Source organism: Eptatretus burgeri, chromosome 5, assembly GCF_056783735.1.
Source record: "Eptatretus burgeri isolate ZD-2024b chromosome 5, Ebu_testis_v1, whole genome shotgun sequence".
Taxonomy (NCBI): Eukaryota; Metazoa; Chordata; class Myxini; order Myxiniformes; family Myxinidae; genus Eptatretus; species Eptatretus burgeri.
This window is the reverse complement of record NC_140965.1, coordinates 15,594,516-15,609,515: the sequence shown is the minus strand read 5'-3', so window position 1 is coordinate 15,609,515 and position 15,000 is coordinate 15,594,516. Positions and strand designations below refer to the sequence as shown.

The following is a 15,000-nucleotide window of genomic DNA, read 5'->3' as shown; positions in this document are numbered from 1 at the left end:
CCGCGGGTCCCCAGCAATATTCCTGGCAAGTTTCAATCGTGCAAAATAAATAATAAAAAATAAATAAATAAACATTGATTGTGACGTCATTCGTGATGTCATAGCACCGTGTCTTGTCATTGGTCGACGGATAAATGGCTGTAACTTGGGAACCACTTGTCCGATTGATATCAAACCTTGAAAAGGCACATCCGCGGGGCCCCGGCAATATTCCTGGCAAGTTTCAATCCGATCGGACCTGCGGTCATCGAGAAACTGCGGTCGCATACACACACACACACACACACACACACACACACACACACACACACACACACACACACACACACACACACACACACACACACACACACACACACACACACACATTGCTGGAATTATGTATATATATATATGTATATATATATGTGTATGTATGTATGTATATGTATATATGTATATATATATATATATATATATATATATATATATATATATATATATATATATATATATATATATATATATATATATATATATATATGTATGTATGTATATGTGTGTATATATATATATATATATATATATATATATATATATATATATATATATATATATATATACACCTTCCCTTGTCCACAATCCAGTTAGACCACTTAAATTTAAAAAAAATTGCCTGATTTGTAAAATGACAAGCATCACTATTCGGTCTTCAAATGTTGTCTTGTTTTCCACAGCGAGCTGGTGCATCTGATAGCATATTTAGCTGAATCGAACCACAAAGTGGGCCTCAAGACCATTGTGGTCATCCCTCCACCTATCACTGCTGGGTCAGTTTTTGAGTCTCAAATTTCTCTCATTCTCAGGCAGTTGGCACTCCTGAGCCACTTCAACTGGATTTTGCACTCATTGCCTTGGGGAGCATAAAAATCTTTCTAAGGATCAGTATGTTTCACTGGACAACAACAAAAAATTTTTTTATCTGCTGCTAAGGGAAATGCAGGTGTTCTTGGCTAAATCTGGGCCGGTGATTTCAAATCTGTAGTCATAATTTAGGCAGCACGTCAGGTTTTCAAAATATGAATGTGTATCAATGATACCCAGCATGCTATATTAGATACTTTATTATTGCAGATCGCCACATTGTACATCTAATATCGGTGCTTCGTAATGACTTTCACATCATATTTCGATAACAATGATTGATCTCTGTGTGGAATACAAACCAAGAACATAAACAAGTTGCAGAACATTAAGTTAATAAAACATTAGAACATGGTAATCTCAGGAAGGGTGTAAACTTGATCGGGAAATCTGCCCCATTGTGAGTGATTCAGAAAAAAACACTTCAAGTTTACACTCTTCCTTTCAATAGTATCAGTGTAGGCACTGTTCAGATGTGTTCAGAAATGTGTGAGACACTTGCTCTCTTGTGCTCGTGTGTGGAATTGCTCCAGCAGATGTAGGAACCAGCAGTAATCAACCATCACATTTGGGTTGAACCAGCCTTGATACCTACTTTCCATGACCAAAATGTCTTGGTGGAACCTTTCGTCATGCTGATCGCTTACCTCGCCCAGTTTCGGTGGGAAGAAATCAAGATGAGAATGCAAGAAGTGCATTTTAAGAGACATCCTACAACCCATTCGCTGATGGGTCTTTAGCGTGTTGTCCAGTAATTCCGCATACTGTTCAGCTCTGTGCTTCCCAAGAAAGTTCTACACAACCAACACAAATGCTTCCCATGCTACAAACTCAAGTGGAAGCAGCACGCAAAATTGTAATGCCGTGTGGAAAGATTTACTTAAAAATTCATAGCTTGGTCAGTTTACATCCATTTTTAATAATTTGAAGTGTATTCTAAAGCTCTTTTTAGAAGTAATATTCCACAACAGTTGTATTGCTATAATTGAAACCAAAAATACAAAAAAAAAACTTATGATCACTCCAAATCACCCACCAGGGAAAGCAACTGTAATTGGACTATGTGTGTGTATATATATATATATATATATATATATATATATATATATATATATATATATATATATATATATATATATATATATATATTCACAGTATACTCAAAATCCTGACGTGCCAAGAAAGTTCTGACCAGATTCAGAATCGGCATACTCGATTTAGTCAAGATCATATGCTTCCACCCCAGTAGCAAAATCTTTGTTGAACAGTGTTTTCTGACATTTTCCACATCCGCTAGTTTGTCTAATTGAATGCTCTGTCCACACTGCAGGCAGACTGCTGGTATGTTCAGCCAACAGGAGTTCGACAAGCTTGCTTCCTTGGTGGATGGGTTCAGCTTGATGACTTATGACTACTCAAACCCTGCCAGGCCTGTATTTACCACCTTTGTCTTTGCAGTGTGTGCCACTTTTGCTGCTGTTGTGTGCTTTAACTTTGGCAATCTGCCTGGATGATGTTATCACACTTCCTGTAACTGTACTATTTTTCCTATGACGTGGGTTAAAATCCTACTGTTGTCTGATGGAAGCCATGAAAACCAGCTGTAGGAAAATTCAGCACTCGTGAAAATTCAATGAACCTGATAAGTGTGATAACCCTTTTTGGCAAAAGCCTCAATTTTGGACTCTCCCAACTACAAATTATATTGACTACTTATTCCATCATCTGCAAAGTAATGTTCATCACTTTAGCATTGTAGGAATGAAGGGTTGTTTCACTAAGTAGAGCAACATCTTTACTATTGGCATTGTTCCTCCTTCCAACCAGGCCAGGCCCCAATGCCCCTCTGCAGTGGGTACGGTCTTGTGTGCTATCCCTGGATCCTCAAGGTATCTGGCGTGAGAAGATTCTCCTTGGCCTCAATATGTATGGCATGTTGTATAGCCCTGCATCTGGGGAGCCATTATTGGCAAGCAGGTGTGTTCTCAAACATCAGGCCATTGGGTCTTGCAGATATTCTCTTCATCAGGTAGATTTAACTCTTCTGACGGTGGGAACCTCTGGGTCTTGTCACCAGTACATGTGTTTGAAATGTTTTCTTTAGTCTCGTTGCTCAGTGGAGAAAAAAGGAGACACTGATTTACTTTAATGAAAATATAAATAAAACGGGGAATCGGGAAGGGGGAGTGCAACAGTAGTGAGGGTCAAAAGAATGGTGGGGCATGATAAGAGAATGAGGTAATTATGGTCGTGTTATCCATTTTAACTCGTATATCAACTGTTTGAAGCATACAAGGCTATTTGTGGGATAAAGGACTTTCACCACACTTGGCCTTCTGACTTCCGCCATTTGCATTGTTGACAGGCCCAGATAACAGTACCGATGTAATCAATCCTGCTCTTGCTTCTCCTTTTTCTTTGGCTACTTCCTTTGTGCCTGCAAGTCAGCAAAATATTACTCCTATTCACAAGAAGGGTGCAAAAACAAGTGCTTTCAACTGGAGACCAGGAAGCTTACTTAGAATTCTATGCAAAATCCTGGAATCAATCATTGCTGCTGATATTAACACTTTCCCTTTTTCAAATGGCCTGATCTCTGACCATCACATTGGTGTCCATCTTGGTTACTCAGCTCTGGACATGCTGCTGCTTCTCTTTTTCTCTCTTTCTTTCTCTCTTTCTTTCTTTCTCTCTTTCTTTCTCTCTTTCTTTCTCTCTTTCTTTCTCTCTTTCTTTTTCTTTCTCTCTTTTTCTTTCTTTCTTTCTTTTTCTTTCTCTTTTTCTTTCTTTCTCTTTTTCTTTCTTTCTTTCTCTTTTTCTTTCTTTCTTTCTTTTTTTCTTTCTTTCTTTCTCTTTTTCTCTCTTTCTTTCTCTTTCTCTTTCTCTTTCTCTTCTTTCTTTCTTTCTTTCTTCTTTCTTTCTTTCTTTCTTTCTTTCTTTCTCTTTCTTTCTTTCTTTCTTTTTCTTTCTTTCTCTTTTTCTTTCTTTCTTTCTCTTTTTCTTTCTTTCTCTTTTTCTCTTTTTCTTTCTTTCTCTTTTTCTCTTTTTCTTTCTTTCTCTTTTTCTCTTTTTCTTTCTTTCTCTTTTTCTCTTTTTCTTTCTTTCTCTTTTTCTCTTTTTCTTTCTTTCTCTTTTTCTCTTTTTCTTTCTTTCTCTTTTTCTCTTTTTCTTTCTTTCTCTTTTCTTTCTTTCTCTTTTTCTCTTTTTCTTTCTTTCTCTTTTTCTCTTTTTCTTTCTTTCTCTTTTTCTTTCTTTCTCTTTTTCTCTTTTTCTTTCTTTCTCTTTTTCTCTTTTTCTTTCTTTCTCTTTTTCTCTTTTTCTTTCTTTCTCTTTTTCTCTTTTTCTTTCTTTCTCTTTTTCTCTTTTCTTTCTTTCTCTTTCTTTCTTTTTCTTTCTTTCTCTTTTTCTCTTTTTCTTTCTTTCTCTTTTCTCTTTTTCTTTCTTTCTCTTTTTCTCTTTTTCTTTCTTTTCTTTTTCTCTTTTTCTTTCTTTCTTTCTCTTTTTCTTTCTTTCTTTCTTTTTCTCTCTTTCTTTCTCTTTTTCTTTCTTTCTTTCTTTCTCTTTCTTTCTTTCTCTTTTTCTTTCTTTCTCTTTTTCTTTCTTTCTTTCTCTTTTTCTTTCTTTCTTTCTCTTTTTCTTTCTTTCTTTCTCTTTTTCTTTTTCTCAGCAATGTTTGGGGATCCTAAATCTCAAACAAGAGATCAGGGCCATCTCTTTGCCCATATGATAAATCAGGCATTCAACATTCTAGTATCCTGCTTTGTTTGCAATGGTGACTCGCTGTGGCATTCAAGGTTGTGTTCATTCCTGGCTTTCTGACTTCTTCCACATGTGCTCTCAACATGTTATTTTTTAAAAAATTTTTGTATCCCATGTTGAGGCTCGTTTAATGGCTAATGCACAAACATTTAACAAGGCAGTAGACAAGAGGGATTGGAGAGGGAAGCACATAATAGTGGGGAACAAACACAATAGGAGATCTGTGGAAGGGAGAGGGATGGGCGGGGGTACACGGGGTAAACAAGATGGTACTACAGAGAATTTGTCTATGTTGCTATCGATGGAACCCTCTCCTCCCCAACTGCACACGGGAGTGCTCCAACACAGTCTTGTGCTCGGTCTTGTTCCTCTTGATCTTTGTATATATTGATTGTTTGATTTAGATTTAGGCATCTATATTAGACTTCCCCTCTTGGTTGATGGGTAAATTATATTGTCACTTGCTCAGGGTTTATGACCAACACAGGGTCTATTCAGATGACCATACTCAAAATGGTGGCAACCACACTCTCTAAGTCATGGAACCTGTTATGGCCAAGGTTCTGAGAGGTTGGAGTCAATAGGCTGCTTAACCTAATACTAAGGAAACAGGATGCATGCCACAATGTTACAAATATAAAACTACTGGAAAATCTTTCTTAATCTACATACTGTTACGAATTTGGAATTTGATTGCACTCAACATACAGGTTCCTTTAGTCAGCTATGTCGATAAGTGCTTGTACCCTAGATAGCTCACCTTTCATTGTTTAAATGTTCAGAAATCGATTAAATGCGCTGCGGATCGATTTAATAGTTATGGAACGAACAATGGAGACATCCCTCCCCCTCTTCTGCGAAGAGGAAGAAGAACCCTGCCGTCCCGTGATTCATGATGTCAACAACTCCCTCCCACTCGTAGTTGAGCGGGGGATGGATCACGAGGGCATGAGTCGCGCGGGGGAGGGGGGCGGAGAAGAATAAGGGGAGATCCTTTCTTTGTTCTTGAGTAGTAAGCTTTTTGCTTTGGCTGACTCGGTGAGCTTCGGCTGCGGCCTGGCTCGGGAGGAGGCTTTTTGCTTTGGTGGTTCAGTGGGCCTTCAGCTTCTGTTTGGCTCTGGAGAGCTTTTTTGCTTCGAGCTGCTTTGTTTGGAAGAGAGTTGAGCTGGTCGCTCGACTCGAGCTGCGAATGGTGGCTTCTTCTTCTTGGTTCGTGGAGCTCTTTGTTCTCCGTTTGGTTCCCAGCTTGGTGCGACTCATTGGCCTCTTCTTGGAGGTGGTTCCTCGGGGAAGCGACGCATCGACGGGAAGGATCGGCGCCTCGTTTCACCAGCACGTGTTGAGAAGCGCGGGAGGATTCGCAGGAGCTCGGGAAGGATCGCGGCTCACGGCGATTGGATCCAGCTCGCTCTCGCTGGAGCCCGGGTCCGAACAACTTGAAGACCACACGAGCTGGAGAGGTTCGAGATAGGTTCTGGGTTTCAGCTCACCTGTCCTCCGAGCTGGAGCTTGTTATTAAAGGCCTCAGCCACCATTTCTTGGGTGTGTGTGTGCGTACGTGTGTCCGTGGGCCCGTCTAATAAGTAGGAAATTGTTAAGTGCTTTGTGTGCTGTAAATGTTTGCATCGCATTTCGTATAGTCGGAATAGTTCTGCTCTTACGTGCTTCCCTTGTTCCCCATTATTTTAATAAATACCCCAATTGTTAAATGTTTTCAGCTCGTCGCGTCGATTCTTTCATTGACTGAGCATTTCGTGTGTTGGGAGTTAAAAAGCCGTTGGTTTGCCGTAAAAGGAGGACATTTGGACCGACGGTTCTCAGCGATTAAGCCGCTCGGAATCGCGCACGGGACAGGCTCGCCTCGGCGGTTTGTTCCCTACGAGTTCCGTCAAGGGTGGAATACCCCAGTAGTTGGATCACGTGGGTATTTAGGTACATTGAAGATTGGCAATCGACCCTACCCCACGTGATCTGCCCAATGGCGTATTTCGGTTCTTGTACAAGGACCCGTCGACTCGGACTTATCCGAGAGGTCACCAACACCTCCTCTCTTCTCATCTTTCTTTATTCTCTATCCTTGGGGAATATTTCTGATGATGCCTGGCTGAGTGTAAGATAACGCTGCAGAGGTGTAGCATCTGTACAAGTTCTATCCTGTGTCCTTTATTGTTCTGTAAATATTTGCATGTCCTTTTGCCCGACCTGCTTATATAATAAACCTGCTTGTGTTATAAATGTTCCCATTTCGTCGTCTTTTCCCTATTGGTTCAGCATATTCAGCATGCAGTTTAGCCAGGAAGTTCTACCCCACATAATTTTCTCTTGTTATCCGGTGCATACTCGCAACTCCACTCGGCTGTACCTGATACAGTGAGTTAATTGGAGTATGCATCGAGGGCACAAAACCCCCCCTTGGTGTGGCCGTCCACACATAAGGTAACACGTGAGGTAGTGTAACCTTGCCAGATTGGCAGTTCCAATTGGCGCTCATGGTAGCTTAACAACACACCAGAGCACAAAGTTATTCGTGCCCAGTGGCTTCAGGACTGGGTGTTCGAGAGGAACTCGAGCGCTTCCCCTCGTGGTAAAACTCGACCCTGAATCCGTAACAATATCATATGCTAGTCTGGTAGTTGCAACACTTGGGATTTGAAGTTTCAATAGCAGCTGCAGAAACCTTTCCTCTTGTCAGACAGACTTCCCCTCTCTCCCGTTCCTCTTATTTCCTTGCCATTAGTAATAATCTCACAATCTCTACTATTTCTAATGTAACTAAAGATTCTTGCAGAAACACCGATGTTGAAGTTTTCATCAATAGAGTGCTCCATTGGATTATTTCGGTGATGTATATATTTGTACATCCTGCATCGGAGTGGCGACCCATCCAGGATTGTGCCCAATAGCCCAGGAGACTGCTTCGACAGAACTGATGCTCTGTACAGAGTATGGTCCCAATGGATGGATGGACATATTTATACAGATTGACTCGGAGTGTATCCTTGATGCTCATTATTTATCGTGAACATGCTAACAGCTTGGTTGCTCCTTGTGTTTCCATTTTAAATTGTCCATCTTTACAGGTATGTTGAGATTTTGAACGAGCACAAGCCAAAGATCACCTGGGACGAAGAATCAGCAGAGCATTTTTTTGAATTTAAAAAGTGGGTCTAACCTCATATTTAGTCAGTCATTTGAGCACTTTCGCCAATGTTACTTTGTACTAACACTAAATGTGCTTCTGGTGTGCAGGAAAAAGGGAGGGAAGCATATCGTGTTTTACCCAACTCTAAAGGTGGGTCACTCATTTGCAATTTACCGTGCTAAGGAATACCCCCAAAAAGCCTTTGTCTCCATTCTTGTTTCTCACTTCCTGTTCTTTGAGAAATCTCTGAGTGTGACATGTAATGTCCTTTATTATGAAATTGATGTTACAAGGACAGAATCTTCTCCTTCCTCTTGATCAATTCCTTCAAGTTAAACAAAGCAGATTTCAAAATTTGCTTTGCATTGTTTTGCGGTGAAACCTTTCCTTGTTGCACAGTGATTTGTTATCTGTTGCAGATGTATACGGAATGGTTACATTCCTTAAAATCATTCTGTATATCAAATTAAATTATCCCATACAAGTGGAGATAGATTCCTACAGAACAAAATCTTAGCTCACCGACGTTTAAAAAATAATTTAATAAAAATACGCATATTAATGCAACAAACTTTATTAAAATACTATGTCTTAAGAGTGATGGGTGGCAGGGTCATCCACATCCTCTGAGGAGTGGCAGGCTTGGGGGGTGGCAGGCAGAGGAGTGACATGCTTGGGTTTACCAGCTGAGGAGTGGCATGCTTGAGTTAACCAGCTGAGTGGCATGCTTTGGTTAACCAGCTGAGGAGTGGCATGCTTTGGTTAACCAGCTGAGGAGTGGCATGCTTTGGTTAACCAGCTGAGGAGTGGCATGCTTTGGTTAACCAGCTGAGGAGTGGCATGCTTTGGTTAACCAGCTGAGGAGTGGCATGCTTTGGTTAACCAGCTGAGGAGTGGCATGCTTTGGTTAACCAGCTGAGGAGTGGCATGCTTTGGTTAACCAGCTGAGGAGTGGCATGCTTTGGTTAACCAGCTGAGGAGTGGCATGCTTTGGTTAACCAGCTGAGGAGTGGCATGCTTTGGTTAACCAGCTGAGGAGTGGCATGCTTTGGTTAACCAGCTGAGGAGTGGCATGCTTTGGTTAACCAGCTGAGGAGTGGCATGCTTTGGTTAACCAGCTGAGGAGTGGCATGCTTTGGTTAACCAGCTGAGGAGTGGCATGCTTTGGTTAACCAGCTGAGGAGTGGCATGCTTTGGTTAACCAGCTGAGGAGTGGCATGCTTTGGTTAACCAGCTGAGGAGTGGCATGCTTTGGTTAACCAGCTGAGGAGTGGCATGCTTTGGTTAACCAGCTGAGGAGTGGCATGCTTTGGTTAACCAGCTGAGGAGTGGCATGCTTTGGTTAACCAGCTGAGGAGTGGCATGCTTTGGTTAACCAGCTGAGGAGTGGCATGCTTTGGTTAACCAGCTGAGGAGTGGCATGCTTTGGTTAACCAGCTGAGGAGTGGCATGCTTTGGTTAACCAGCTGAGGAGTGGCATGCTTTGGTTAACCAGCTGAGGAGTGGCTTGCTTTGATTAACCAGCTGAGGAGTGGCTTGCTTTGATTTACCAGCTGAGGAGTGGCATGCTTGAGTTTACCAGCTGAGGAGTGGCATGCTTGGGTTTACCAGCTGAGGAGTGGCATGCTTGGGTTTACCAGCTGAGGAGTGGCATGCTTGGGTTTACCAGCTGAGGAGTGGCATGCTTGGGTTGACCAGCTGAGGAGTGGCATGCTTGGGTTAACCAGCTGAGGAGTGGCATGCTTGGGTTAACCAGCTGAGGAGTGGCATGCTTGGGTTGACCAGCTGAGGAGTGGCATGCTTGGGTTGACCAGCTGAGGAGTGGCATGCTTGGGTTGACCAGCTGAGGAGTGGCATGCTTGGGTTGACCAGCTGAGGAGTGGCATGCTTGGGTTAACCAGCTGAGAAATGGCTGTTTTTGTGGCTACATCCCAGGAAATACCAGCCCCATCATCTTTCTTGGAGAAATATGTGTGCAAGGTTGTCTGCTTTACATGTTACTTCTTTTCCTTGTACAAGGGAAAGAAGTTTATTGAATCATTTGTTTGCCTGACTGCTTTGAGGCTTCTTGCTCTGCAAGGATCGTTGACAGTTTAAATCTGGAGTCCCACTTCTATGAGAGTGAAAGTTTGTGACTATGAAAGTGAAAATTGCTCTTGATTATGCTATTGTGGTTTATGTACTACAGTAAGCTCTACTGGTAACTGAAATGATTGCAGTAGTCTGCAGATAACTACTTCAAACTCGAATTAAACCATAGTTGGAACTGTCATAAAGGGACGCTGTTTTTTCTTGGCGATTATGTTATAGCCATTCTTACTTTTGCATGTCGAAATCTTAAAAGGCCACCCTGTGGTCAAAACATGAAAAGTTGAACTTTTCAACCAAATATAATTTGGTTGCTTGTGCCTTGACCTTCCCTGATGTGGCCCAGCCGTTACCTATATTTATTAGTCCCCTTCCTGTTTCATCGGAGGGGACTATAGGTTTGCTGTCCGTGTCTGTCAGTCCCAGCTGTGGTTTTTCAGACTTTTCCCCCCATACCCTATAACATATTCAACTGAAACTTGGTACATGGCTTTATTGTGATAAGTTGCAGAAGTTCGATTTTCAGGGTGTTTCGTCAATTTTTCACGGAGTTATGCCCTTTTTGGACTTCCATCACGTTGGTAGTAGACATGCATTGCAAAGCAATTCTCGCTCTTGTTTGAATTGGTTTATTTTTGTTCTCATATATCCTATGTTAGTTTTGAATGGTGTTATAAATACACTAGGTGTGCCTACCCATCGCTTCGCTGATTGGTTTAATCAAAGGACAGCATGTTATACTTCACAAACATATTGCATGTCTATCTGTGAATCTCAATGAGGATGAAAAATGAAGTGAAACACATGGGAAAAAGAAAAAATGATATTTTATAATGTACTGGTTGTTCTTGCTGCTGTCGTTGTGGCTGTGGTTGTTGTTTGAATGCTCCTGCCATATCTATATTATAAAGCAGGGGTGTCATTCTGTCCGTCCCCGAACTACTCCCTCAGTTTTTGTGCTTGCCCCACCAAACTTTCTGTTGAAGGGTTTGAGGTCTGAGCGGGAGGCTGAAGGTGGGTGGGAGGTTTCATAAATTTCTTAATACAATAGAGATTTTGAGTTTCCAGCCATACAAAACTGTTCTCTCTCTCTCTCTGTCTCTCTCTCTCTCTCTCTCTCTCTCTCTCTCTCTCTCTCTCTCTCTCTCTCTCTCTCTCTCTCTCTCTCTCTCTCTCTGTCTCTGTCTCTGTCTCTGTCTCTGTCTCTGTCTCTGTCTCTGTCTCTGTCTCTGTCTCTGTGTGTGTGTCTCTGTGTGTCTCTGTGTGTCTCTCTCTCTGTGTGTCTCTCTCTCTCTGTGTGTCTGTGTGTCTCTCTCTCTCTGTGTCTCTCTCTCTGTGTCTGTGTCTGTGTCTCTCTCTCTGTGTCTCTCTCTCTGTGTCTCTCTCTCTGTGTCTCTCTCTCTGTGTCTGTGTCTGTGTCTCTCTCTCTGTGTCTCTCTCTCTGTGTCTGTGTCTCTCTCTCTGTGTCTGTGTCTCTCTCTCTGTGTGTCTCTCTCTCTCTCTCTCTCTCTCTCTGTGTCTGTGTCTCTCTCTCTCTCTCTGTGTCTGTGTCTGTCTCTCTCTCTGTGTGTCTGTGTCTGTGTCTCTCTCTCTGTGTCTGTGTCTGTGTCTCTCTCTCTGTGTCTGTGTCTGTGTCTCTCTCTCTGTGTCTGTGTCTGTGTCTCTCTCTCTGTGTCTGTGTCTGTGTCTCTCTCTCTGTGTCTGTGTCTGTGTCTCTCTCTCTGTGTCTGTGTCTGTGTCTCTCTCTCTCTGTGTCTGTGTCTGTGTCTGTGTCTGTCTCTCTCTCTCTCTGTGTCTGTGTCTGTGTCTGTCTCTCTCTCTCTCTGTGTCTGTGTCTGTGTCTGTCTCTCTCTCTCTCTGTGTCTGTGTCTGTGTCTGTCTCTCTCTCTCTCTCTGTGTCTGTGTCTGTGTCTGTCTCTCTCTCTCTCTCTGTGTCTGTGTCTGTGTCTCTCTCTGTGTGTCTCTCTCTCTGTGTCTGTGTCTCTCTCTCTGTGTCTGTGTCTCTCTCTCTGTGTCTCTCTCTCTGTGTCTGTGTCTCTCTCTCTGTGTCTGTGTCTCTCTCTGTGTCTGTGTCTCTCTCTGTGTCTGTGTCTCTCTCTGTGTCTGTGTCTCTCTCTCTGTGTCTCTCTCTCTGTGTCTCTCTCTCTCTCTCTCTGTGTCTGTGTCTCTCTCTCTCTCTGTGTCTGTGTCTCTCTCTCTGTGTCTGTGTCTCTCTCTCTGTGTCTGTGTCTGTGTCTGTGTCTCTCTCTCTCTGTGTCTGTGTCTGTGTCTGTGTCTGTGTCTCTCTCTCTCTCTCTCTCTGTGTCTGTGTCTGTGTCTGTGTCTGTGTCTCTCTCTCTCTCTGTGTCTGTGTCTCTCTCTCTCTCTGTGTCTGTGTCTGTGTCTCTCTCTCTGTGTCTGTGTCTGTGTCTCTCTCTCTGTGTCTGTGTCTCTCTCTCTGTGTCTGTGTCTCTCTCTCTGTGTCTGTGTCTCTCTCTCTGTGTCTGTGTCTCTCTCTCTCTCTGTGTCTGTGTCTGTGTCTGTCTCTCTCTCTCTCTGTGTCTGTGTCTGTGTCTGTGTCTGTGTCTCTCTCTCTCTCTCTCTGTGTGTCTGTGTCTGTGTCTGTGTCTGTGTCTCTCTCTCTCTCTGTGTCTGTGTCTGTGTCTGTGTCTGTGTCTCTCTCTCTCTGTGTCTGTGTCTCTCTCTCTGTGTCTGTGTCTGTGTGTGTGTCTGAGTCTCTCTCTCTCTGTGTCTGTGTCTCTCTCTCTGTGTCTGTGTCTGTGTGTCTCTCTCTCTCTGTGTCTGTGTCTGTGTCTGTGTCTCTCTCTCTGTGTCTGTGTCTGTGTCTGTGTCTCTCTCTCTCTGTCTGTGTCTGTGTCTCTCTCTCTCTGTGTCTGTGTCTGTGTCTCTCTCTCTCTGTGTCTGTGTCTGTGTCTGTGTCTCTCTCTCTCTGTGGCTGTGTCTGTGTCTGTGTCTCTCTCTCTCTGTGTCTGTGTCTGTGTCTGTGTCTCTCTCTCTGTGTCTGTGTCTCTCTCTCTGTGTCTGTGTCTCTCTCTCCCTCTCTCTGTGTCTGTGTCTCTCTCTCTCTCTGTGTCTGTGTCTCTCTCTCTCTCTGTGTCTGTGTCTCTCTCTCTCTCTCTGTGTCTGTGTCTCTCTCTCTCTGTGTCTGTGTGTCTCTCTCTCTCTGTGTCTGTGTGTCTCTCTCTCTCTCTCTCTGTGTCTGTGTCTCTCTCTCTGTGTCTGTGTGTCTCTCTCTCTCTCTGTGTCTGTGTCTCTCTCTCTCTCTCTGTGTCTGTGTCTCTCTCTCTCTCTCTCTCTCTCTCTCTCTCTCTCTCTCTCTCTCTCTCTCTCTCTCTCTCTCTCTCTCTCTCTCTCTCTCTCTCTCTCTCTCTCTCTCTCTCTCTCTCTCTCTCTCTCTCTCTCTCTCTCTCTCTGTGTCTGTGTCTGTCTCTCTCTCTCTCTGTGTCTGTGTCTGTGTCTGTGTCTGTGTCTCTCTCTCTCTCTCTCTCTGTGTCTGTGTCTGTGTCTGTGTCTGTGTCTCTCTCTCTCTGTGTCTGTGTCTCTCTCTCTCTCTGTGTCTGTGTCTGTGTCTCTCTCTCTGTGTCTGTGTCTGTGTCTCTCTCTCTGTGTCTGTGTCTCTCTCTCTGTGTCTGTGTCTCTCTCTCTCTCTGTGTCTGTGTCTGTGTCTGTCTCTCTCTCTCTCTGTGTCTGTGTCTGTGTCTGTGTCTGTGTCTCTCTCTCTCTCTCTCTCTGTGTCTGTGTCTGTGTCTGTGTCTGTGTCTCTCTCTCTCTGTGTCTGTGTCTGTGTCTGTGTCTGTGTCTCTCTCTCTCTGTGTCTGTGTGTCTCTCTCTCTCTCTCTCTCTGTGTCTGTGTCTGTGTCTCTCTCTCTCTGTGTCTGTGTCTCTCTCTCTCTCTCTCTGTGTCTGTGTCTGTGTCTGTGTCTCTCTCTCTCTCTCTGTGTCTGTGTCTGTGTCTGTGTCTCTCTCTCTGTGTCTGTGTCTGTGTCTGTGTCTCTCTCTCTCTGTCTGTGTCTGTGTCTCTCTGTCTGTGTCTGTGTCTCTCTCTCTCTGTGTCTGTGTCTGTGTCTGTGTCTCTCTCTCTGTGTCTGTGTCTGTGTCTGTGTCTCTCTCTCTCTGTGTCTGTGTCTGTGTCTGTGTCTCTCTCTCTGTGTCTGTGTCTCTCTCTCTCTGTGTCTGTGTCTGTGTCTCTCTCTCTCTCTCTGTGTCTGTGTCTCTCTCTCTCTGTGTCTGTGTCTGTGTCTCTCTCTCTCTCTCTGTGTCTGTGTCTCTCTCTCTCTCTCTCTGTGTCTGTGTCTCTCTCTCTGTGTCTGTGTCTCTCTCTCTCTCTCTGTGTCTGTGTCTCTCTCTCTCTCTCTCTGTGTCTGTGTCTCTCTCTCTCTCTCTCTCTCTCTCTCTCTCTCTCTCTCTCTCTCTCTCTCTCTCTCTCTCTCTCTGTCTCTGTCTCTGTCTCTGTCTCTGTCTCTGTCTCTGTCTCTGTCTCTGTCTCTGTCTCTGTGTCTGTGTCTCTGTGTGTCTCTGTGTGTCTCTCTCTCTGTGTGTCTCTCTCTCTCTGTGTGTCTGTGTGTCTCTCTCTCTCTCTCTCTCTGTGTCTGTGTCTGTGTCTCTCTCTCTCTCTCTGTGTCTCTCTCTGTGTCTGTGTCTGTGTCTCTCTCTCTGTGTCTCTCTCTCTGTGTCTGTGTCTCTCTCTCTGTGTCTGTGTCTCTCTCTCTGTGTGTCTCTCTCTCTCTCTCTCTCTCTCTGTGTCTGTGTCTCTCTCTCTCTCTGTGTCTGTGTCTCTCTCTCTCTGTGTCTGTGTCTGTGTCTCTCTCTCTGTGTCTGTGTCTGTGTCTGTGTCTCTCTCTCTGTGTCTGTGTCTGTGTCTCTCTCTCTCTCTCTGTGTCTGTGTCTGTGTCTGTGTCTCTCTCTCTCTCTCTGTGTCTGTGTCTGTGTCTCTCTCTCTGTGTCTGTGTCTGTGTCTGTGTCTCTCTCTCTGTGTCTGTGTCTGTGTCTCTCTCTCTCTCTCTCTGTGTCTGTGTCTGTGTCTGTGTCTCTCTCTCTCTCTCTCTGTGTCTGTGTCTGTGTCTCTCTCTCTCTCTCTCTGTGTCTGTGTCTGTGTCTCTCTCTCTCTC

At 43.8% G+C, this 15,000-nt stretch overlaps 1 protein-coding gene across 2 annotated transcripts in view; it reads left to right on the top strand.

Moving 5' to 3' along the window:
- Positions 1–15,000, top strand: part of CHID1 (chitinase domain containing 1) — a 46,004-nt gene that overhangs the window by 23,292 nt on the left and 7,712 nt on the right. The window contains exons 7-11 of one of the 2 annotated variants that reach the window (XM_085880809.1): positions 717–809; positions 2,234–2,334; positions 2,733–2,880; positions 7,743–7,823; positions 7,912–7,954. In XM_085880809.1, the coding sequence (XP_085736935.1) occupies positions 717–809; positions 2,234–2,334; positions 2,733–2,880; positions 7,743–7,823; positions 7,912–7,954 (466 nt within the window). The remainder of the gene's footprint in view (positions 1–716; positions 810–2,233; positions 2,335–2,732; positions 2,881–7,742; positions 7,824–7,911; positions 7,955–15,000) is intronic. The other variant, XM_085880810.1, reaches the window with a different exon arrangement.